The sequence below is a fragment of the Lepidothrix coronata genome, unplaced genomic scaffold (genome assembly GCF_001604755.1).
Source record: "Lepidothrix coronata isolate B3197 unplaced genomic scaffold, Lepidothrix_coronata-1.0 Scaffold2, whole genome shotgun sequence".
In the NCBI taxonomy this organism is placed as follows: Eukaryota; Metazoa; Chordata; class Aves; order Passeriformes; family Pipridae; genus Lepidothrix; species Lepidothrix coronata.
In genome coordinates this window covers 1,503,440-1,526,177 of record NW_016690182.1, presented here as the reverse complement: position 1 = coordinate 1,526,177, position 22,738 = coordinate 1,503,440, and the positions used below count along the sequence as shown (strand labels likewise).

The 22,738-nt window shown below is 45.6% G+C and overlaps 2 protein-coding genes across 3 annotated transcripts in view; one reads left to right on the top strand and one right to left on the bottom strand.

Moving 5' to 3' along the window:
* IRS4 (insulin receptor substrate 4) lies at positions 1–20,433 on the bottom strand. Its single transcript, XM_017818788.1, has 2 exons — positions 16,944–20,433; positions 1–81 (listed from the first exon to the last, which is right to left on the bottom strand). The coding sequence occupies exons 1-2, from the start codon at positions 20,416–20,418 to the stop codon at positions 77–79; spliced, it is 3,480 nt and encodes a 1,159-aa protein (XP_017674277.1). The 5' UTR covers positions 20,419–20,433; the 3' UTR covers positions 1–76.
* Positions 20,434–20,834: 401 nt separating this feature from the next.
* NXT2 (nuclear transport factor 2 like export factor 2) overlaps positions 20,835–22,738 on the top strand; it is a 63,233-nt gene continuing 61,329 nt past the window's right edge. The window contains exon 1 of one of the 2 annotated variants that reach the window (XM_017815928.1): positions 20,835–20,961. The gene's annotated coding sequence lies outside the window, so the exon portion shown is untranslated. Of the gene's footprint in view, positions 20,962–22,069; positions 22,386–22,738 lie in introns of those variants that run through there. The other variant, XM_017815946.1, reaches the window with a different exon arrangement.

Below are 22,738 nucleotides of genomic sequence, written 5' to 3'. Positions count from 1 at the left end.
CAAAAGCACCACACAGTTTCTGGAGTTACCAGCAGAAAAGTCTTCTCTTCCAACAATGGTTTCCATGGCAATGCAGTCAGTCTAGAAAGGAGGGGAAAAAAAAAAAAAAGTCAGTGACATTTCAAATTCAAAAAATATCGGAAAAAAATATTTTCTAATGAGGAGAATATATGGAGCTTATCCACTGCAGGAGTGAGAGCTACTGACTGCAGAACGAGGGTCCCTCACAGGGAGAGGGGGCACTGCCAAGTGACCACGCCTCAGAGATCCTGAGGGAAGGAAGAACCACGGAGTCGGAAGCACTGCAGAGCCAGAGTGACACGTGTACGAGGACAGGAGCTGGGGCAGCAGCCAGCATGTCCACAGCCTGCACTGGGCAGCTGCCTATTCCACTGCCACCTATTCCACTGCCACCTATTCCACTGCCACCTATTCCACTGCCACCTATTCCACTGCCACCTATTCCACTGCCACCTATTCCATTGCCACCTATTCCACTGCCACCTATTCCATTGCCAAGGCCGTTCCCCAGCACAGGGGGCCCAAGCACTGCTGCTCATGCAGGAGTGACTGAGGCTGTGGTGAACACTCCACTCACAGCAGGGCAGAGCTGCAACACAAACACTCCCAGCACCTTCAGCTCCAATCGAGGAGCAGCAGGTCATGACAGCTCTGTGCCCTGTCCTCAACTTTTCAGGAAAAAGCTTAATTTAGTTAATAATACGAAACACCTCAGAGTATATACGTCCCTTTTTCACGGAACCCCACCCGATACAAAAGCACACGACTACAACCAACTGCCTTCAGTGGCTTCAAACTGACTGGAAAAGGCAGAATACAAAGCACTCAGTAAAAAGAGAGGTTAAAAACATAATCTTGTACTACAGGATGTATTACCCATATATCCTGCGGTGACAAGATGGGTGACAAGGCAGAAATGGAAACAGGGGAGTCTGCCCTCAAAGCAGAACACCAGCTCTGCAATTAACCACACACATGCCAAGGTGAGAGCAACTCAAGAGTTTCCTGGCATGGGAAAAAAAAAAGTGATGAAGGGGATGCAAATGCTTTCTGCAGTTGTGTGAACACTACACAGGAACATACAAAAAGTCACTTTTCAGCTCACTACAAAATCCCTTCCACTCCCAGCAGAACCAGCACGAACACCAATTTTCAGCTGGGGGAGTACTGTCAGCCAAATCAGTGGGTCACTGTCTCCCAGCCCTGACAGACTGTTCTCTTCCACCATTTTTGTCCTCCCAGCCAAGACTGAGGGCTCTGTCCTCTGCCAGTCAGGTGGCTTTGCTCACCTTTTCTCCAAGGTTTGAGGGACATGCCCTGGCAGTACAGGGAAGGAGGAAACAACAGGTTGCTCTCACTGAGAAACAACTAGTGCAAGAGATTTAGTCTTCAGAAAACAACAAACACAGAAATGTCAGCTGCTTTTTCCCCTCAAAGCCACACAGTGTCAGCTCCCTCCCTGCTCTGGGAGAGCTCCCAGTGTGAGAAGAGCTGCAATAGAGGGGACACTTCATTACACACAGCGATGGCAGAACAGCCCCCTGGAACAGGGAAAGGGGTTTCAGAGCTTAATCCTGCCCGTGCTCAATCTGCAGGGTCACAAGAAAATCAGTTACATCTCACTGCTGATGCACCCACAGTGCTTCCCTGCCTCTACCCCAGGGACATGCTAAAGAAAACGTGGCTGTGTAAAGAACAAGCACTATGTGTAATAATGCAAACCTGTATGTTTACTTACAAACCAATCATGAGGTATGAACACACGAACTCCGCCCTGCCCTAAAGAACTTCTGATTTCTGTCCAGCTAAAAATACTATCGCTTCAAAAGAAGAAAGAAAAAAAAAGAAACCAACAGAAAAAAGAGCTCGGCTGGGCTGCCTGAGCAGCCTCTGCCCATCCCAGCCCTTGGCAAAGGCTGCCCACGGCTCCAGACACAGAGAGGCAAAGGCGACAGCAGGGCTGGCAGCAGTGTGGAAGTAAAGGGGTCCTTCCACTTCAGGGGAAACTCCATGTTATCCCTACACAGCCCAAACCAATGTCTGGGTTGCTGAGTTTCATTTCTGCAATACATAATGACTTCAAAAGTACAGTAACTTGGTTTTCCACAATTCAAGGAAAAGGTGGCCAAAAGACACCCACAACTCAAGAATGTCTATTTGTGTTATTTCACAGACATAATAAGATCACTACAAAAAGCTATTGCTTGGCACACACAGAGCGTGATGTGGTCAGCAATGGCTTTGTTTTCACAAAAGCCAACTGAAGCTATTATTTTTGAAACAATTTTCCTCTTTAGAAAAATATTATTTTGTTGTAAGACCAAAGAATGAAAATATGCACCACAGCTTGCAATGAATCACACCTCAACGATGCATACAAGTCAAACACTAAAACAGTCAAAGTTTCTATATTAAACTTATATTCAGTAAAAATTAACTTTACCAGCATCCCCCACCCTTTCCTTGCTGCGGACCTGTAAGCTCACATAAAAGGAACTTCAAAAACTGTCTCTGCTTTTGTCAGGACATTTTTCCTCCACGCCTTACACACAAGGCACACCTGAAAGCTGTTTGACAAGTTATTCTAATCTCTCTGAGCATATCCCCAAAACATTTTGAAGAGCAATGGCTCAGTTGTTTGAATATGGCAGAACTCAGTATTTATACCTAAAAAGTTTTGAAAATTTTCATAATTCAATCTCATCTTATATTTAAGATACTTGGAGGGGAAAGGCAAGAGTTAAAGGGAACAAAAAACCCAAGACCAGTTTAACTTCTAAGTTTAATTCCCTGAAGCAGCCTGGTGTACTCAGACAGCAGCACAACAATCAATTGTAAAGTGAGCACACCACGTAAGTCTGAGCAGAGTCCCAGCTAGCACAGATTAATTTATAAGAAACCAGAAGAAAGTATCCTCAGCTAAGCTTCACCCCAGTTCACAAATTCCCTGGAAGTTCTGGCTCAAATGTACAGTTTTACAGCAGCCCAGGGTATAGGACAGGCTCAGGACCTCCCTGCAGCGTCCCCCCTACCCAAAACTCCAAAATTCCTAAACAAAAGCTCATTAACTTCCCGCCCCCCTCCATTATAAACTACACTTCAGCATGCTTCCTCTTCATTTTTTAGGTAAAACAGAATTGCTGGAACTGTAAATAAACATAAGGAAGTTTCACATAAACATTACCTGCAACCTGATGACAATCTCATAAAGTCTTGAGTCTTTCAGACATGGAGCTATTGGTTGTCACCACTACTTTAATCCCATTGTTAAAGCTGGAAACTTCAGGACTGCAGTTGGAGCATTACAGCTGGCTGATGCCCTGAGTCATCAGCTCTTTTTTGGGATAAAGGCATCAAACATTTATATATATACAGATAAATACAGATATAAATTGACATATATATATATGGATTTGAACACATATATCAGTATCAGAATAGAAAAGGTAAAGAGCCACTTGAGAAACTTGACCACATAAAAAAAATTCCATCTGAAATCTAAGAGGAGACTGAGGTCTTGCAAGATCCCTCCCACAAAGTGCTGCAGTCACCCCCAGTCCCAAGGGCAGCCCTCAGGAGCCCATTCCTGCTGCAGAGGGACCACAGCCAAAGGCCCACGGGTCACCCACCACCAACCTCCAGGCACCACAGAATTCCAGTGCAGGACCAGTGCAGCCTGCACCCAGGGAGGAGCAGGGTCTCCAGCAGAGCCCAAGGCAGCTGTGCACTCAGTCACGGGCCCGGACTCTGATTTCCACACCACGGAGCTCCAGCAGCTCCAGCTGATGCCACTTCCCCCCCACAGCCCCCAGAGCCGTGCTCACCACCCGCATCACTGCCTCTCACACCCCACTGCCGCCACTGCCTGCAGGGCCTCGGGGCCACCTGAGCACCACTGAGGTTTATAGAGAGGCTCCTACACCACAAGAGAAGTTGTTCGTCAGAGAGGTGTAAAATGGGTTCAATGTAAGTGAGAACAAGGCCAGTGTCTGCTGTGCTGCTGATACCCGGAGCCAACTGGCAGATCCCACCTCTGCGGCTCCTCGCCAGAAGGATCTTTTGCAAGGGACGGGGGTTTATTTAGGGACACCGCAAGAGCACTCACACATTAAGCTTCTTGGTGGCTCTTCTCTCCCACACCTGATCTGCTTCTATTTTTTGATTAACCAGTTGGTGAAGGTAAACTAATGAGGCCACGCAGCGCTCAAAGAAAACAGCAGCGCTTCCGGGAAGCTGGATGATCTTATTTTAGTCTCCACAATGTAAGATTCATCAGCCATCAATCTTCTATGCTAATAGTACAAATATGAGAATTGCTAATTAACAATAAAAGCCAGATTAGCATTTCTTTACAGTTCTCATACGAATGGATTTGACTCAGCAGTCACTGAAAAGGAAGATATCAGAGAATGGGATGAAAAAATTCTCCTAAAAGGTAAAAGAATTATGAGATGTGAACCAGCAGAGACAAGAGGCACAATGCTCACAGAGTACCCCAGCAGTCCCTTGGAGTTCTCAAAACATAAATGCCACCAAATAAAACTCAGCAGCCAGATCAGAAGACATGACAACTTCCACTTGCAGCATAAACACACGGCTGTTCCTGCACTGTCACGAGTTTTTCCAAGAAAATCTGCTAAGTCTACCAAAAAAAAAAAAAAATAAAAAAAAAATATCTGATAACTGATCCTGGCAACAAACAAGCAACACAAACCTGAACTCAAGAAAACCTCTGCAAAAAAACTTTTGAAGCAGCCCAGAAATACACTATTATAAGAAGTTTTAGCACCCTAAAACTTCTATAGCACCCTACACTGGGCTTTTCTATCTTTTTCTGCACAAAAGCTTCAGCTTTTCTTCAAAGTTGAGCTCTACTGTTTCGACTATTGACAACAATACAAATTCAACTTCCTATGAACATTTAATAAAGAAAATGAGTCTAGAAAGCATCCAAACATTTTCACAGACCACCTCTCAAAATATATAAGCAAAGTTTGGAAAATTGAAGCAACGTTCTCTTCATTACACAATTCCACTTTCAATTCATAAGTTTAAGATGGGATCAGATTATAAAACTACATGCAGTTGTCTGAATTTTGCTGAGGAACAATCAATCAGATGAAAAAGATCATAAGGGCAGAAGAGAAACTAAGAGGACAAATACTTAAATTAGGATGGCAGCATGCCATTGCTCAAAAATGTTTTCTTTAAAATTAAGGAACACACTAGAAAAGCACTCGGCACGTTTTCTATGCAAAAATCATCAGTAGTTTTATAAAAATTAGAGGCAGAGAATTAAATCAGTCTTAATTCATTGGACTGCACCCTGGTGTGTTCCACGTGAAAATGTATCAGATGAGAATATACCCAATTCATACTTCATTTCCTGCATCTGAATTATTAAGGCCATACAAGTCAGGACACTTTGAAACACACTGAGAAGCTTTAAGAACACAGCAGACATACCTTAGTTCTCTCAGAGAAATCCATTCTAAATAATACCTGTTTTTGCAGGGAAGGCTTTTACTGACATAATTCTGCAACTGATTCCTAAAAGGATAAAAGCTTTGCTTACAGACGATATTAATTTAAGATAATTAAATGATTAAAATCTCCATGTCAAAGACTAAGACAGCTTAATGCTTTCTGGAGAACACTACTGAAGTTCTCCATTTCCTGAACTTCAGGTTAGGGGGAAATCAGAATTAATTTCATTTATGGAGATCAAAAGCAGCAGAGCAGCCCTAGACCTTCCTGTACACATGGCCACACAATATTCCTGTTGTTCAGGAAAGCACCAAACCCAGCACAACCTCAGGACACGACGTGGCATCCAAAGACAAACGTTCAGGCGGCCGGGCTGGGGCAGGAGCACGGCAGCAAGTTCCACGTGGAGCCCTCCCCATGGCAGGCCTGGGAGGGGGCTCAGTTGCCCAAATACATTCTTCACAAATTACTGAGAAGTTTTTTTGCCCCAAATTTTACTGAATACACAATTACTATCCCGCATCATTGTCCTACTTCTTTGAGTTCTTATTTTAATGGCATAGCTTTAGACCTTGCTAGAGGCAAGCGGTGTTATTTGAGAAAAGCCAAATTCCTTCTTAATTTGCACACGCAGACAGAGAGTCTACAAACACAAATCAAAACCTGGCACATTTGCTGCATCCATCACATGTGCAGTTATTGTGCCTGGGTGACCCAAACAAGGCCCTGGCACAAAGAGACATTCCAATTTGGGCAAGGTGTTCAACTACCTGCTGACCACTGAGCACATGTTCCATGGACTCTCTTCAGCCAACAACAAACTAACAGTGCTCAAACTGAGCTAATGAACACATTTTGTACCTGTAATTTTACTAACTTCCCACAAGCAAAAAAAATCACAATTTCTTTTAAAAAACCTGTTACACGACCCACTTTTCACTGGATAAACTATTTAAACACAGCAACTGGTAACAACACACCCCAGTGAATGAGACTTCTCCTCGAGCTGTATTTCTAAAATTTAGAAGACAAAGTTACTCTTAAAAATAATCTTTATCCACAATTGTTCCATCAAAACATGGTTTTGTTATTTAGTGCTTGGCAGTTTCATGAGCTAAAAAAACCTGTCCCATGCTTCAAGATAATTTTTATTCACTTTTCAGAAATGCCTTATCTTTTGCAACAGTGGCGTCTTTTTCTGTTTGAATAAACAGGGTTGTTTCTAGGAAGGCCTTATGCACACTCCCTAATTTCATCTCTTCTACTGATACTATTCCTAGAATTAGTAAACTTGCATGCAGTTTTGGCAGGGGCCTAACACCAACTCAAATGGCACAGACAGCTTGACAAGAAGTTGTTGGGGGTTTTTTGAGTTTGTTTGCTTGAGATTTTTAAGCTTTCTATTACAAGATAAAATGACAGTACTAGAAATAAACTCTTCTTCACTTCCAAACACAGAGAAGTTCAAGATTTCAGATTTTCATGTCACAGAAAAATGAAAAACAGTTCTGCTTTTGAAAAAGCATTCTCACAGCAAGTGTGTGAGATACTGCACCTGACCTCCTGAACCACAGAAAACATGAGTAAATTTTAGCCAAGAAAAAAACCCAACCAAAACTTGTTTGTGCAGCTCCCAGGAATACCACCTGCTACAGTTCACTCTGCTCTTGAGACAAAGGTCAGGAGCCCTCAGTGCCAATAGGGAGGAATACCCTCTGCCTGTGCTCTTGCTGCAAACTGGGCATTACAAATTGTTTGGAAATGAATAGGAAAGAAAACAGCCATGGCACACATGTCTGCACGCACTGCCCTGCTTCCCACATTCTGAAAGGACTTGGAATACTTGGAAGAGTTTGAATAGTGCAGCAAAACTGCAAGGTGTGACAGCTTCCCAGTGAGGAACAGACAGCTAAAAGAATCCTTCAGCCTGCAGAGAACTACTGGGATGTAGCAGGACATTTAAAAAGCCCAGATGATACCACAGGTCCACGCTGTGGGCAGGACAGGAAGGTACTGGCAGCACACTGGCCAAGTGTATGGCAGAGGGGGCTACAGCATCTACAGAACCTTAAGTGGCCTGCAGAGAAAAGACAGAGTTCATTATCTCTTCCACTACACAAACTGGGGGCTGCTCAACAAAGCTGGTACAGAGCAGGGTCCAAAATGGACAGAGGTCTGCATGCAGCGTGTACTGCCTGATCGCAGGCTGCTATGGATACAAGGAGTTTACACAGGATCAAAGAGAGATTGGAAAAGTACTTGGATTAAAGATCCATAAAGGATTATAAAACAGACAAACTGTATCAGGCTCAGGAAATCCCCCAAGCTGAAAAAAAAATAAGAAAATCAGAGGCTGGGTGTATGTTTGTGGGAAGTATTATATACGCCTGCCCTGCTCTTCCTCTGCTGGGTGGTGTCTGCTTGCAGACACAGGTCTGGGGCTTGAGTGAGCCAAACTATTCTTTGTGAACACAACCAAGAGAAAGGGTAGTGTCACTCATGACTAATGAAAAAGCTCCCCACCTTTCAAATCACCTTTCCCAAGACTTCCTTTCTACGCAAAGTTTCACCTGTTCTAATTCATCCTGTCGGTTCTTCCCAACCACTTTAGACATCAACACCTGAAAGTATTCAGCGCTACTTTTTTCTTTCACCTCTATGGCCATAAATGACCGTCAAAGAAAGTTACTAAACAGCCACATACCCCCATAGTTACACCCTCCTCAGCCATACCCTTTGCCCATGCATGCCCACACAAAAAAATAAATATATCTGTGCTATTGGCCACTCTCTGCTACCACACACAGCAGTGGCACACATTCATTTTTTACATTTTCTAATTACCACATTATTGAGTCTTCATTAACATTAGGATACCCCAAACGCTGGCTCATACAGGGGAGGAAGAAAGGTTCAGATTGCACTGCATGTGTGAAGCGACGTCTTCTCAAATCACAGCACAAGCACAGGAGCCAAGGACTGAGCCTTCAGCTTCCAAGAGCAGCTTGGGAGCTTCTAAGGACAGAGGTAAACTGAGTCTACGCACAGACAAGGTTTAATCAACAGTGTGCAACTCTTGTTTTGTGTTTACCTTGTGGAACATGTCAACATTAATATTTCAATCACTCATGCCCTCAACAGTGAATCAAGCCTCAATGCTGCCGCCACTTCCAGACTCACCCGCAACCACTGCAGCGTCTGTTTAACCTGATCTACTGACACTGAAATAAAGCAACTTTCTCCTGTGCAGCAATTGTTCTGAGCTCCAGCTTCCATGGGCCTCTCCCACAGCTGATGGCACCGCAGCAGTGATGAGGGGGTCCCATCCAGACCTCCCCAACTAGAGATGGGCTCCAAATGCTCTGGCACACCGGTTACAAACCCTAAAGGTGACTATCTCTCAGCCACACTGCTGCCTCCTCTCCAATGCTAGAAAACTGCCTGAAATCCAGAGATGCCACCTAAAAAAAACAAGAACAAACCAGCAGTAATGCCAAGGCAGCTCCACCTTGGCTGCTTAGCAAAGTCTCACCAAGAACAGAGGACGCAGGTCTGTGTGACATTAACTGCCCTGGGAGGCTGCACAGGGTGATCCTGTGCTCCAGGGCACATTCCTGCACACCCGCTTGCACTGAATCTATCAGTCACATGTCTGCAGAAAAACTAACTTACAGAAGGGAGACAGAAAAAACAGAAAAAAATATAATCACATTCCACATCTAAAAGGGAGAAGTAAACACTGGGACATGCCCCTAACTCGGAGATACATGTTGGCCCACATTCCTCTTACCAAGATTAATATCCTGGCCAGTGTTCTGACATTTACCTCATCCTTTTCAAGTCATTTAAACCATTACAACCGCTGTATTTATAGCTCACTACCTTCCCTGCTCCCTGGCGTGTGCATACCCTTCCAAGTGCCTCTACCAGCTTCCTCTCCTGACCCACTCTCAGCAGCCTTTTATCTCTCCCAGGCTGACTCTTATCTCCACTCTGCCAATGGCAGCAGCCTTGATCTCTATCTTACTCTCCACCCCAGCACATTAAGTTTCATCCATCTCTTTAGTTTCATCTTTAAATTGTAAGCTCCTTAGGACAGAGACCGACACATTTACATTTGTGGCAAAGTACAGGGGACCTCCATCTGCCTACCTGTTCAGGTTCCACGAGTGGAGACCACATCTGGAGCTACAAGCTTTCATTAACAGACTCTCTGTCGTAATATTGTCTGAATGACCTCAAGATCAAAGCTGTTCATTTTTTCATCTCATTTCTAACTGATTCCCTGTTCACCATAATCTGCAATTTAAAAACTCCTTGTTCTAAAAACAGTTAAATAAAAAACTCACACACCCCCCAAAAAATCAGAGTGAAATACAGATGGCAAATGCCTCCCAAAGGGTCTCACATGACAAAAAGCAAATATTCTCAACATTTGAAATCTACAAGTGGATATAAACAGCTTACAAATTGTTCTAACAGATTAACTTAAGATAAAAAATAATTCCATACAGAAAACTATCTTTTTGGCCCCTTAACCCATATTGGTTTAGACTTCAGAAACTTCATGGTTTTGACTTACAGAATTTAAAGCATGTTCATCTGTATATCAATGGACTTTTTACCTGTTTCCACCTTGTGCTGAAGTGGGCCCTCAGCCAACCCATCTGCAACAGGCTCCGGATACCCAGACCAGGGAAGCAAAGGTACCCAGACTGGAGAAGCCTTTCTGTCCCATCTGCTCATTTCTCTTGGCCACTTTAGCTCAATTGTCCAAAAGGTGCCACAAAGTCACAGAAATGCCAGTGCCTGTCAACAGCTTAAACAGGGTTTTCATACAAATGAGGTGTCCCGTGGCTCACATGAAAAGCTTTGCTTGGGCTCTCGTGCACAATCAGGACACATTTATCAATGATGCATCTGCTTCCCTGTCACTAACAACTTCCCAAACTCCTGCTAGTCCAAGAGATCTGTGTGAAAAGAAGCACTAGTTCCCAAAAAATAATTCAGGGTCAGACTATGCAGCATGAAAAAAAGTTATACTGCAAATTCACCTGGTCAGCAAGAACCATAAACAATAAAGCAAGCTGGCTTGGCATGAACACAGGAATAGAATCTCATTATTCCCTGTAGAAGGAGAGTATCACTCATCAGTGCCTCAATAAATTTAGAAGCAAATTTTACTAGGTTTTTTGTGCACCTTTTGGTACTATTTCCCAAGATTTTCAGAAAAAGAAAAGAAGCATTTTGATATCTTTGGTCATTCCACAAAATCCTGTTCTACCAAAAAGAAAACCTTTCTCCAAGTAGACAGCATATTTATGAGGCTTTCATACCCTAGCAAAAGGGAAACACTAGATTTATCTATTTTATGCCCTAAATAATAGTTCAATTTGGTATTTATAAAGGTTCGTAACAGACATGTTACACAATGAATAGAAGTACTATTCATGTGGTAACTTAAAAGTTTTCCATTTTCCTGAGTCAGATTAAATTGTATCATCACCTTGAAATTATAGGCAAATCTTAACAATATTAATTTCAGTATAAGCCATCTCTTTCAAAAACCCTCTCTTCTTGGAAGAATCAAAAAGATTAGACCTCACACTTAACTCACAAATCACCTGCACACAACATGTAGGTACACAACACACACGCACATACAGAGTCTCAAGTGTTTGCAACCAACCACAGATCTAAAACAGAAAACTAATGTTTGGAAATAAGCAACCTTTACCCCTAAAGACAGAGCTCATGACTTAACCAGGGCAGAAAATTCTTGCTAAGAGCCTACTAACACTGCTGCTCCTGGGGTAATGCTACACCTGAAGCAAAATCTCCACAATTCCCAACACTTATATGTTCAAGATAATTTAGATAAGATACTCAGCAACACCTTTGAAATGCCTTTGATGAGTCAGGCTCATTTACCTCTGTCTTCCCACTGCCCTCAAGTATGTCAGAAATCCCTCCTGATCACACTCTCAACTAAATCTCTGTCCCTAAGCCGAGTGACCTTTATAGAGATACAGGGCTTGATTAAAACTAGAACATATTTCTCCTTTTTCCCCTTGTCATTGCTTTAACTTGTAAGACAATAGTGCACCTTGATCGTGGGGTTGTTCTGAACATGCAAAACCTAAACATGAAAAAAGTCAAACAGCAAATTTGCAGGGTGGGCCATCAGAGAGCTCTCCAGCCAAGTCATTACACACTATTTAAGGCTGTGTCGTAAGATAATAGTACATTTTTAGGAGAAAACAGCAGTAATAATACATCCCCAGGCTTCAGAAAGCTTGACTCTCTCTCACCTGCCTATCAGTTTTATCACTATTTTCCTTTGTTGAAGAATGCCACACTTGATTACAACAGTACTTAAAATAAAACTCCAGAGTTTGTTTCCTGTTTTGGATCAGGAAAACAAACTTTTTACTGCAATCAAAAGCTTTCAGCATGTTTTTGTGAGCACCACAGATCCACAAACAGAGTGTGCACACACACCAAGGTACAACACAGTGCTATAAACTCTTTTCAGTACCACCCAAAACCTCAAGGTATAAATCCTCCCCCAGCAATCAATATGAAGAAAATGTATTAAAGATCCTTTCATTAAAAAAAGACCATATGCGGCGAAAAAGCAAACCCAGACTCTACCTACTGCTAACACACTGCTGGACATACAAAAACCCCAAAGAAATACTGGTGACAAACCATCCCAGTGATCACATGCTGGAATAGAGCTGCTGGAAAAGACCGAGCGAGCGCTGCCCACCTTCTGCAACTCCAACCTGCCACCCCAGCAACAGGGAACAAGGAGCCCTCAGACATCAAGGGAGGAGGGGAAAATGTGAAGTTGTAGAGGGAAAACTAACAAGGGTAATAATGCATTTAAGATTTCAACAAAAGACTTTAAAAAAAAAAACAACCACAAAAAGCACCTTGGACCCGTACTGGATTACTCCCAGAACTCCAGGCATCCTGTCCTAACCTACCAGACAGCTATGAGCAAAAAGTTTTAGACTTCCAAAAAACACAAATGTCACCATTAGCTGATTTCCAAAAGCATTTCAACACTGACTCCAAGTAAGCATTCTCTCTCAATGGCAGGGGAACATTCTTTCCCCAGATTTTCTCACCCAAGCACAAGTAAAACCCAACTGATTCTTGGTCAAATACGTCATAATTAGCTCATTCCTACACCACACAGCAAAAATCTGTTCTGCCTTCAGCAGCTCATACACTACTTGAGAAAGTTTCCCTGTGTATTTTTCAGCATAACTGTAAGTCACTCAAGACTGTTAAAGAGGCAACTGTTACAGCAAGATTAGAATGGTTTGGGTTGTTTGGGTCTTTTAAGAATTATTATCCCAGCATTATTTCAAAGATGTAGGATACACAGCAGTGTTCAGATGTGTTGCAGGAGGGCTCTTTGAGTTATTTTTACATGGGCCCCTGTCTTTAAGTATTCTGTCAATACAGAAGAGCCTCAGTTTGAAGCAAACTTAAAAACCACTGGTCTGAAACCCAAAAGGGGCAGTTATTTGCCTGGTATCCCATAAACTGTAATTTACTATATTAGTAATATCTAAAACCTTCAGCTTCTGAATTTCTCAAAGTGTATATTGTTCCTTATTCTCTTTAAGATTTTGCATTTGAAATACGCAAGTTACCAGAAAGGATCTGAACAATTTGGAACTTATTTTTGCTTTACAGCTGTACTTGTTTTCCTTCCTCTGAACTCCTCAAAGTGTACACACCACTCTCACCCAGTCTAGCACAGGAGCAGATTAAAAAGGTGTGGAACACTTAAATAATAACCCTGCACTTTAGAGAACATCTGAAATAATATCTTAGCAAAGTGTAAGAGTATCAGGCAGAGATAAGATTAAAGAGTGGGTGTGAAATAGCTGAGTAGATATTAAGCTGAACATTACATTTACTCTGAATAGTTGTTTTTTGAGTGCAGGGTATCTTTGCAGGTTTAGTATTTCTAATTAAGACTGAAGAAACTTGTATTATACAGGACTCATTATGCATTTTATTACTGCCCCATTCTCATTATCCTCCTCGGTTTCTACAAGGTCCAATAACAAGGTATACATTAGCTAAGCCCTGTTTGAAGTAGCTTTAGTGTTCTGTACTCCTAGCACAAAATTTCATGACTCAGATTCATGTAATCAAAACTGCAAACCGCTTGCTTCAATATTGTGTAACAATTTCGTGATGAAACTGTTTTGCTAGTGACCTCCTTAAACTGCAAGCATTAAAAATCAGAACCTTATATTCTTTTTATCATCACCATTATCAACATAAAACCTGAGATCAGTTTTGCCTAAACCTCAAATAAAAGTTTAATAACAAGTAAGCCTAGTTATCGTTCCTAATCCATGCCCTTTCCCTCCTCCATCCATGTCATGAATGGAGAAGGGAATAGAAAAAAAAAAAGTTTGATTCATGTCAGTGAACCTGAACCAGAAGTAGTTTGGGAATTACAATGAGGGGGCAGCGATGCATTGGAAATCACTCCACCACCCTTGGCAGTTGGGAGAATGCAGCTGAGTCACAGAACACAATATTCCATTTAAGCAAACAAAAACAAAACAAAAAAAAGCAAACAATCTGAAGCTGGGAAGTGTTTTCCTTTCAATAAAACTGCGGTTCAGGGACAAGAGATTAAGTTCTCTACCTACAGAATTTAACACACATGGGATAGCTCCTTTCTAGGAAGTAAAGGATAAAAATCCATCTGCTAAATATTTTTCTTAAGAATGGACTTAACCACAGAGCACTTTTTCAGGCAGAGAGACCTAAAAAGTGAGATGTAAAAAGAAAGACACTCAGTTCTGCTAAGTCTCCAAAAGTATTAAAAATATCAATTACCCAGAGGCACACTACAACTCTTCAGGGGACAAGAGGTTTAGGAGTGAAGCTTCATTTTCACTATTCAAAAGGGAACATGAAAATGTTTTTCTGGGTAACAAAAACTTAAATATTTAAATAAAAGCTTTATTGCCATAGAAACTGATAAGCTGTTTAAAGAATACAGACTTCCAAAATTATGCTTGCTACAGCTCAGAGAGATGATTTAGTACATGAATGTTAATAGGTATCTTTTATAATTAAGAATTTTAAGTCATTCTGGAGAAAAAGATATACACCACCAATTTACAGTACTGTATTCAAGTCTGGCAAGCTGCTTTTAGCCTGGACTATTCCAAAATCTGTTCACCTCCCCCCCAAGTGACCAATGCCATCATCTTACCTACCTTCCCCTACTATACAGCAAAATGTTTTATACTGCCTTTACAGAAAACTGTTAGGCCTTGTTTTGGAGTAGCATTTTATAATTTTGTTTCTCTTTTTAGGACTAGAAAAAAAACCACCGAGCTAAGCTCTTACTGTTCTCATGCTTAATTCCCTGCCAAAGCCCATGTTTTTCACAGAGTTGGTTTTGTTTCATTTTAACGCGTGTTTCATGTCCAGAGAACTTCAGTTCCCAGCAAGAGCCAGCAGCTGTTCTGCCTCTTGCCCCTCTGCAACTTATAACAGACAAGGGAAAAAAACCCAGCACAGGGCTGTAGATATTTTGCTGTGGCAGTAGTAAGCAAAATGCTTATCAGTAACACAGTTTCTAAACACACTATCTCCTGAAAAATATTTTTCAATGTGATATTTACAGTACAGCTGAAGAAAAAACATCTTTGTTTTTTTCCTCTTTATTTTGTAAAAAGTCTTACTTTATAATATGGATTTTAGTCACATGAGGGGAATAAGATCAAGTTAAGAATTCTGCTATCTTTGGAGGTGGCTTAAAAAAAAGGCCAAAACCAAAAAAAAACCAACAAAACCAAACATAAATTGGCAGTCCACGAGCCCCTGACTTAGCAGATTTAGCAGACAAATCTTTGAAGTGCTGAAAGACTAACTTTGGAAGAAAGCACTTCTTGGACTGGCAACTTTCAACGTCTTCTAAATTTGATTCCAACCAACAAAACAAAGCAGAGGAAAGAAAACCACTGAGGCAAACCACACATTTCTGAGCAGCCCCAAGCAGTGCTGCCAGACTCCCAATGGCATGCGAGCTGAGTCAGGCTTATACCTTCCACTAGTAAAGGCTACACAATTTTAAGCTCTTGCAATACCTTCTGCCCTTAGATACTTAGTTTTAATGTGAAACTAGAAAAAAAATCATTTCAATGTTTAAGACTGTAATTAAAAATGTAGGAGTCAGCAGCAGCCTGCTCCTTTACTGCTTTCTCTGTTGACAGAGTAGACAAGTACCAATGTCCAACCATGATTAAATATTTCCTCTTAGTACTCATCAATTATTGACTACACTTACGTTTGCAAAGAGAGGAAAACATTTCCAACAGAAATGGTTTTCTACCGGGAGGGTGAATTACTGCAAGGAGTTCAGTGGGTCACTGACACCAGAGCAAGGATCGCTCTTCCCCAGTTACAGCGCAGCGCTCACACACTGCTCAGCCGGGGACACACCACCACCACCACCAGCTAATTACTAGCTTTGCTCCCACCATCAGAGCTTATCATACAGACAGGAGCGTCCCTCCTCTTTCCCATATTCTTTCTCCCCACCTGCAACACCCTTACATTTTATGCACACCTCGAACTGCATTACCTTAGGCTGGGTCAGACCACTGATACCTTGAAAGCCAGTAGCCTCCCCTCCCAAGTTTCGGACCTTGAAGACGCTGCTCGGAGCAGGGGAAGGGTTACAGCTCAGCTAAAGCCTTGGACAGGACTAAGGAGTGAACATCCCCATGCTGGTCAGCCACCCGGAGATGGCTCCTCCAGAGGACACAAGGATACTCTGGAGACCAGAGCTCAAAAGGAGCCACCACACCTTCAAGGGAAAAAACTGAATTCTGTTTACATAAGATTCAGCTAAATAAATCTGGCCAAATTTGCACATTAAAAAAAAAAAATCAAAAATGCATTTCACCTACATCTGTTAAAAGAAACATATTTAAGCCTCAGATTTTGAGGTCTAAACACAGTTTAGCCATTTTGAGCTTCCAAAATACAAAATATTAAGTTCAGGAAAAAAGTGAGGAGTCATCTAGTTCTACAAAGGGAAAAAAAGGAAAGTGAAGAGCTACCATAACCTTGGGACAAGAATTCACAATATGAAATACCATTAATGCTTATACTAGCAAAAGTAACATAAATAAACAAGGCAGATGACAGTTTGATAACTCCTGACTGCCTAGAAGAGTCACATAAATCCTTTTAGGCCAAGGACCACATCCCCTTTCACTGCTGTTCAGATGCTGCACTATGACAAAACTGGTTGTACTAGAATAACGCAGGAGATTATAAAAACATTCACCCCACTCTGAAGGCAGCATTAAGCAGACAATCTAATCCTTACGGTTAAGCGAGCATGAAAGGGAAGTGCTTTTAAAGTTACAAACCTTTTCTTGCAGCGTTACACTTCAGACCATCAGATCTGCTGAAATCTATGCTTACGTAAGCTCCACTGTCCAAACCTGAAGTACCATTCTGGAGATGGCAAGCTGGCGTTGTAGTACTTGCCTCACAGCTTATGGGGTCATCGCGTAAATTCAGAGCGATGTAGTTTAAGCCATTCTGAAATCCAGTTGAGGTATCCCTGGACATTTTGCTTTCCTGACCATCAGAAATATTTTCATCCGGTTTTAACCAAACGTTGTCAAATGAGGCAGAGCTGTGTCTTTTGCTACTATCAGTAAAGAAAGAGGACGAGGTCGTCACAGTCCCAGCAGAAGAGAACGTTTCAGAACTGTGTCTCCTCCTGCCTTGAGGGTCAGCTCGAATCACTTTCGGTCCCATAGGAGGGTCAGAGCCAGGAACGGAGAAGCTACTGCTGCCAGCATATCGATCAACAATGCAGAGTCTATTAACGATGGAAGAAGGACTATCCATCTTCACACCGTTGCCAGATTCGGTGGCAAACGGCCGAGGTGGTGTTGCTGCCATGTTGAACGTCATCTCGGTGTAGTCATCAGTCCTGTTACTCGTGGTGCTCACACAAGCAGTACCAAATGAGAGCCGGGCGTAGTCAGGGTTTGGTTGGTTTCTAGGAATACTGGAACTTGCATAAATTGAAATATCTGTCAGAGAGTTCGACAGTTCCTTTGCTACTTTCGGTGACTGTACATCCAAGTCAACGCTCATGTAATCAGAGAGCGGTGACTGCCTGTGATCACTACTTGAGCCCAGAGATGATGGTGATCCTTCTGCAGATAAGGAATAGGGTGTGTTACTTGCCTTTTCATTAAAATCAATATTTATGTATTCACCGGGACTCGCTGGCTCAGGTGGAACTGTACGGTCATACATTCTGGGGATGGTATTACTCCCCCTCGTACCCAGGGGCAGGCGTGTGGGCCTGGTGGCCCTGTTCTGCACAAGTCCTTCATCTGAACCTTTCAACGTTGGCAATTTAGAGATGCCATTAGCCAGAGTCTCACTGCTCACCCCTTTTACATTTTCTGGTCCACCATACAAGAGTTTTCCAGGTGAAGACATTGGAACATATTCACTGTGGTCACCATTTTGTCCTGATAATGCCTTAAAGCTTCTGGGCAAAGAAAAATATGAACTAAAACCTTTGGACATAGAAGTGCTATGAATATAATTTGAATCACTGGGGTGCTTTGGAGCTGAATTACCAGGTGACATATCCATATACTCATTGTTTACAATCTTCTCATTACTTCCTTTAGAACCAAATCCAGTTAAAGGACTCCGTACAGGCGAAGAGCCAGCCTTTGGAAACATCATCATATATCCTCGGGAGTCAACTTGAGATGGTGACCAGGAATTGTTGATCTGTTTTGGAACAGACATGCTCTTAGGAGTCATTGGCAAATAATCGCTGGTGCTGGATAGAGAAGATGCAACTCCTGGCATCATTGGCATGTATCCATCATCCCTGGCTTGACTCCTGCTTTGGTTATACACGGAATCAAGGTTAGTATCACTGTACTCCAAGTCATGGTTATCTTTCAATTTTGGTGTTTCAGAGTAAAGTAATCGCCCATGATTTCCTGCAGAATCTTCATCTAACAAAGTTGTAGTTTGTGTTGTCTTCTGTTGCACTGCTACAGAATTTGGTTTTGTTAGCGAGTAAGTTCTTTTCCTGAAACATTTTTCAGCCTCCATATAATCATCTCGTGAGCCATCATCTACTTGTTGCTTACTCATGGACATGTATTCACTCAGACAGTTCTCCTCTCTGATAGGTGGTGTGTTTCCCAGGGAATCCGGTGTATTACTCCTGACCCGAAAGTACCTGAAATCTCCAGGGCTGGAACCATATTCATCAGAGGAGATAAATCCTCCATCACTCGGGGAACCACAAACAGATGAGCTAGAAGGCCTGGTCAGCATGTCCGAAGCAGAGCCATGGCCACTACTGGAAGAAACACTGATGGGACTTGTAGTGGAGGGAAAATGAGAAACGGGCAGCGAAGCAGACCTGGTGTGGTAAGATGAGCTGAAAGCTGCTCTCACGTACCTTCCACTCCCTTCCTGACGGCCCAAATTCATCCTTGCAGTATTCAGGTGGATCATACTCCCAGTCACTGACCTAAAAGGTCTAGCCATGGTTCCTTCTCCTTCACTGGATGTTCTGAAGCGATAGGAGTTGTTGCTTTTGGTGGTAGGAGGAGTCCCTCCAGCAACACTCTCAGTTCTAGATCTTCTCTGCAAGCCTGTCTGGCTGGGGGGCAGGTTGCCCAAGTGCCTCCTGGTGCTGATGAGGGACATGGGATTGGTACCACTGCCACCACCAGAAGACTGGCTCTTGCTCCGGGGCCTGAACTCTGCAAAGGCCTTTAGAGCTTTCATGGTATCCAGAAAAGTCTCGTGCATATTCTGGGCAACCACAGAATCATCCACTTGCATCCAGAGTTCTCCAGGCCCAATAGAGGCAGATCTGCCCACTTCAATAAAGAAGAAGTTCTCTGAGTGTCCACAGCGGCGAATGTTCATCAGCTGCAGGTGGACAGAGGGCACCTCCGAGTTCAGCTTGACAAGGTGGATGGCCTTACTGGAGAGGCACAACCTGTACACTCCAGTGAGGTTTTTCGTCTGTCCCAACCCTTTGGGCTTCACGTTGACCTGCCACACCTCCTTGAACACGGTGCCGGGCCTCAGGGTGGCCCCATAGTGCTCGTCATCCTCATCCACCTGCTGATCGGCGTGGTCCTCCTGCTCCAGGAAGCCCCTCTTGCTCTGGCTCATGAGCTCGCTGATGGCCTGGTACCAGGCCTCCTGCTCGGCCTCGTTCTCCGCCAGCATGGCGAAGTACTCGTCCTTGGTGTACAGGGCGATGATGTGCTTGTGCTTGGCGTCGGCGCGGCGGCTCACGGTGAAGCACTGGTACAGCGGGATGACCCGCTTGGGCGGGGGGCAGCACAGCGCGGCAGCTCCGCCGGCCCCCGCCGCCCGCAGGCTGCTCTTAAACTTCTTCTCGCTGTCGTAGTACTCCAGCCGAGCGGGAGCCAGGTGGCTCTCGGCCCGCAGCACGAAGTACCGCTTGTGCCCGTGCTTCTGCTTGCGCAGGTACCCGCACTTCCTCACGTCCTCGCCGGCGCCGCGGCCCGCCGGGGGGGGCTGCCCGCCGCGGGCCGCCGAGGGCACGGCCCGGCCCGGCGCGGGGGCGGCCTCGGGCGCCGGGCACAGCGAGGCGCTGGGCGAGCGCCGCAGCAGCAGCAGCAGGTGGTGCGGCTGCGGGGACGGGCAGCGCCCGCCCTCGCCCGCCGCCGGCTCGCCCTCGCCCGCCACCGCGCCGAGCACGCCGGGCTCCTGCTGGGGCGCGGCTCCGCCTCCCGTGTGCCGGGTGCCCGGCTCCTCCTCGCCGCCGCCGCCGCCGCCACCCGAGCCATTCATCCCGCTCGCCATCTTAGGGGCCACGCAGGGTCCGGTGCCGCCGGGGACGGGGGCACTAGGGCGGGCAGAGCGGGGATCGGCGCTCACCGGGGAAGCGCCCCGCGCATGGGGAGCGGGCGGTGCGTGCGGTGCCTCCTGCGTCCCCCGCCCGGTCCGCGCTCCCGCGCTCGCTCCGGCCGCTCGCACTCACGGGCGGCGGCGGCACCGCGGCGAAAACATCACGTGACCGCGCGGAGGGCGGGGCCACGGCCGGCGGCGGGCGGGGCCCCCGGCGCGCGGGGCGAGGGGGCAGCGCAGAGCCGGCCGGGCCGCGCGCCGGAGTGGCAGTGGAGACAGGCAATAGGGAGCCGCGGCCCTTCTCCGGCGAGCCAATCAGCGGGCGGCGTTGGGAGTGGGGGGCGGGCTTCGCCGCGCTCTGTCCGGGGAGGCGGGGTCAGAGCGGATTGACAGCGCGGCAGACCAATAGAAGGCGGGATCTACTCCGGGCTGGCCGCGGTCTCGCGGGGCGTTTCCTGCACTGGGGAAGAGGCGGGGCCGGCGGTGATTGGCCGAGCGGTGAGCGGCCGGTCCGGCAGCCAATCCGCACCTCACACACACAGAGCGGGGAGGCGGGGCCGGGCAGCGCTGTGGAGTCAGCGGCGCGAGCAAAGCGGAAGGCGGGGCCTCGGGGAGATGGGCAGCTCGCGCGGCTAATCAGCGCCACAGCCCTGTCCGACCAGCGATACCGGCTGACGTTGCCCTTCTCCCATTTCCTCCTGGGCGGGGCCCGCCCCCCTGCGCGCGCGGGGCGGGGGCGGCTCCTATTGGCCGGCGGGGAGGGCGCGCGGGGCGGGGGCGGGGCGCGGGCGGGGAGGGAGGGAGGGGGGTGTGGGCGCGCGCCGCGGAGAAAGTAAACAACCCGCCAGCGCGCGGGCGGCCGTTGGGGCCGGGTGCAACGGCGGCAGCGCGTGACCTCCACAGGCCGCCATGTCCGGCCCGGGGATCCCCTCTCAGGGGTCCCACAGCTCCTCACAGCCCTCACGGCCCCCACAGCCGCCTCACAGCCCCCACAGCTCCTCACAGCTCCCACAGCGGCCTCACGGCACGCACACACCCTCCCGCCTGCGCTGGCGGTGTTGTTGACGTGCAGTGGGTTGTTTATTTTTTAGATACACTGCTGTGTCACTGCAGAGCTGTCACGGGTTCAGGGTTGCCCACTACCAGTCGCAGTTGGGTTGGGCACAGCGAGCAACCCGTGTTGCTCCCGTCGCTGCTGTGTGATCCTCCACGTCTGGGATCCGAGCAGGCCACTGACACAATCCCTGGATTTTAGATCAAAATATGATGATGACAATGATGAGATCAAAATATGATGAGCGAGGAGCAAAATCCTTCTGTTTCCCAGTCAGTGGGCACTTGTGTGCCATAAAAATTTCTGTGTTCCATCTAAATGTAATTGTATTGCTAAAATGCATCACCTGGCATTATCACATAGAATCACAGAATCAGCTGGGTTGGAAAAGACCTTCACGATAAAGTCCAAGCCTTGGTCCACCACCGCCATGCTTACTAGACTATGGCACTGATGCCACATCCAGGCTCATCTTAAAAACCTCCAGGGACAGTGAATCCACCACCTCCCCGGGCAGCCCATTCCAATGTCTGATTACTCTCTCTGTAAAAAATTTCTTCCTAATATCCAACCTAAACCTCCCCTGGCAAAGCTTAAGACCATGTGTGTGGCTGTCCCACCACTCCAAAGGCAGGAGCCACTTCCAGCCCTTTGCCCACCTCCCCAGCACTTTCTTCCTCTCATAATTAATTCCTGCCCTTGCCAGCTCACTGATGTCCTCACAGAGAACAATGTCCAAGTTCATGACCGCCCCAAACCCACGCCGTGTTCCCGTGCTGTGTGGGGCACTTAATCCACAGGGCAGGGCAGGGTGTTGGCAGCTGATGCTGTCCCTGGTGCCTTCTCACTCTTAATAACCCTGCCAAAGGTACGTTTCATTTGAGTTAGGAGTTTGTGTGTACCAGTCATGTCAAGTGTAAAAATAATCCTTTTCCCGTAACACAACTGCAAAGATCATTTCTCAAGCCAGTAATTTTGACCACACGTCTCTTTACTTTCTTGATTTGCTTTCAAGGTCATTCTTTGGCTACCTCACCTATGATTCATTATGAGATGACAACTCTCAACAATTCCTGACACCAACTTACACCACCCGCTTGTTTTGTTTTTGGATAAATAGCTCTATGTTTTCTTTCATTCTGACTCTCAGGTGTGGGAAAGGATATTTTTTGGAGTCTCCAGTAACTCAATTTGGAAGCTGGCATGCCGAGTCTTGTACTT

Coding starts and splice junctions, on each gene's coding strand:
- IRS4 (XM_017818788.1), bottom strand. CDS start 20,418: ATGGCGAGCGGGATGAATGGCTCGGGTGGCGGCGGCGGCGGCGGCGAG.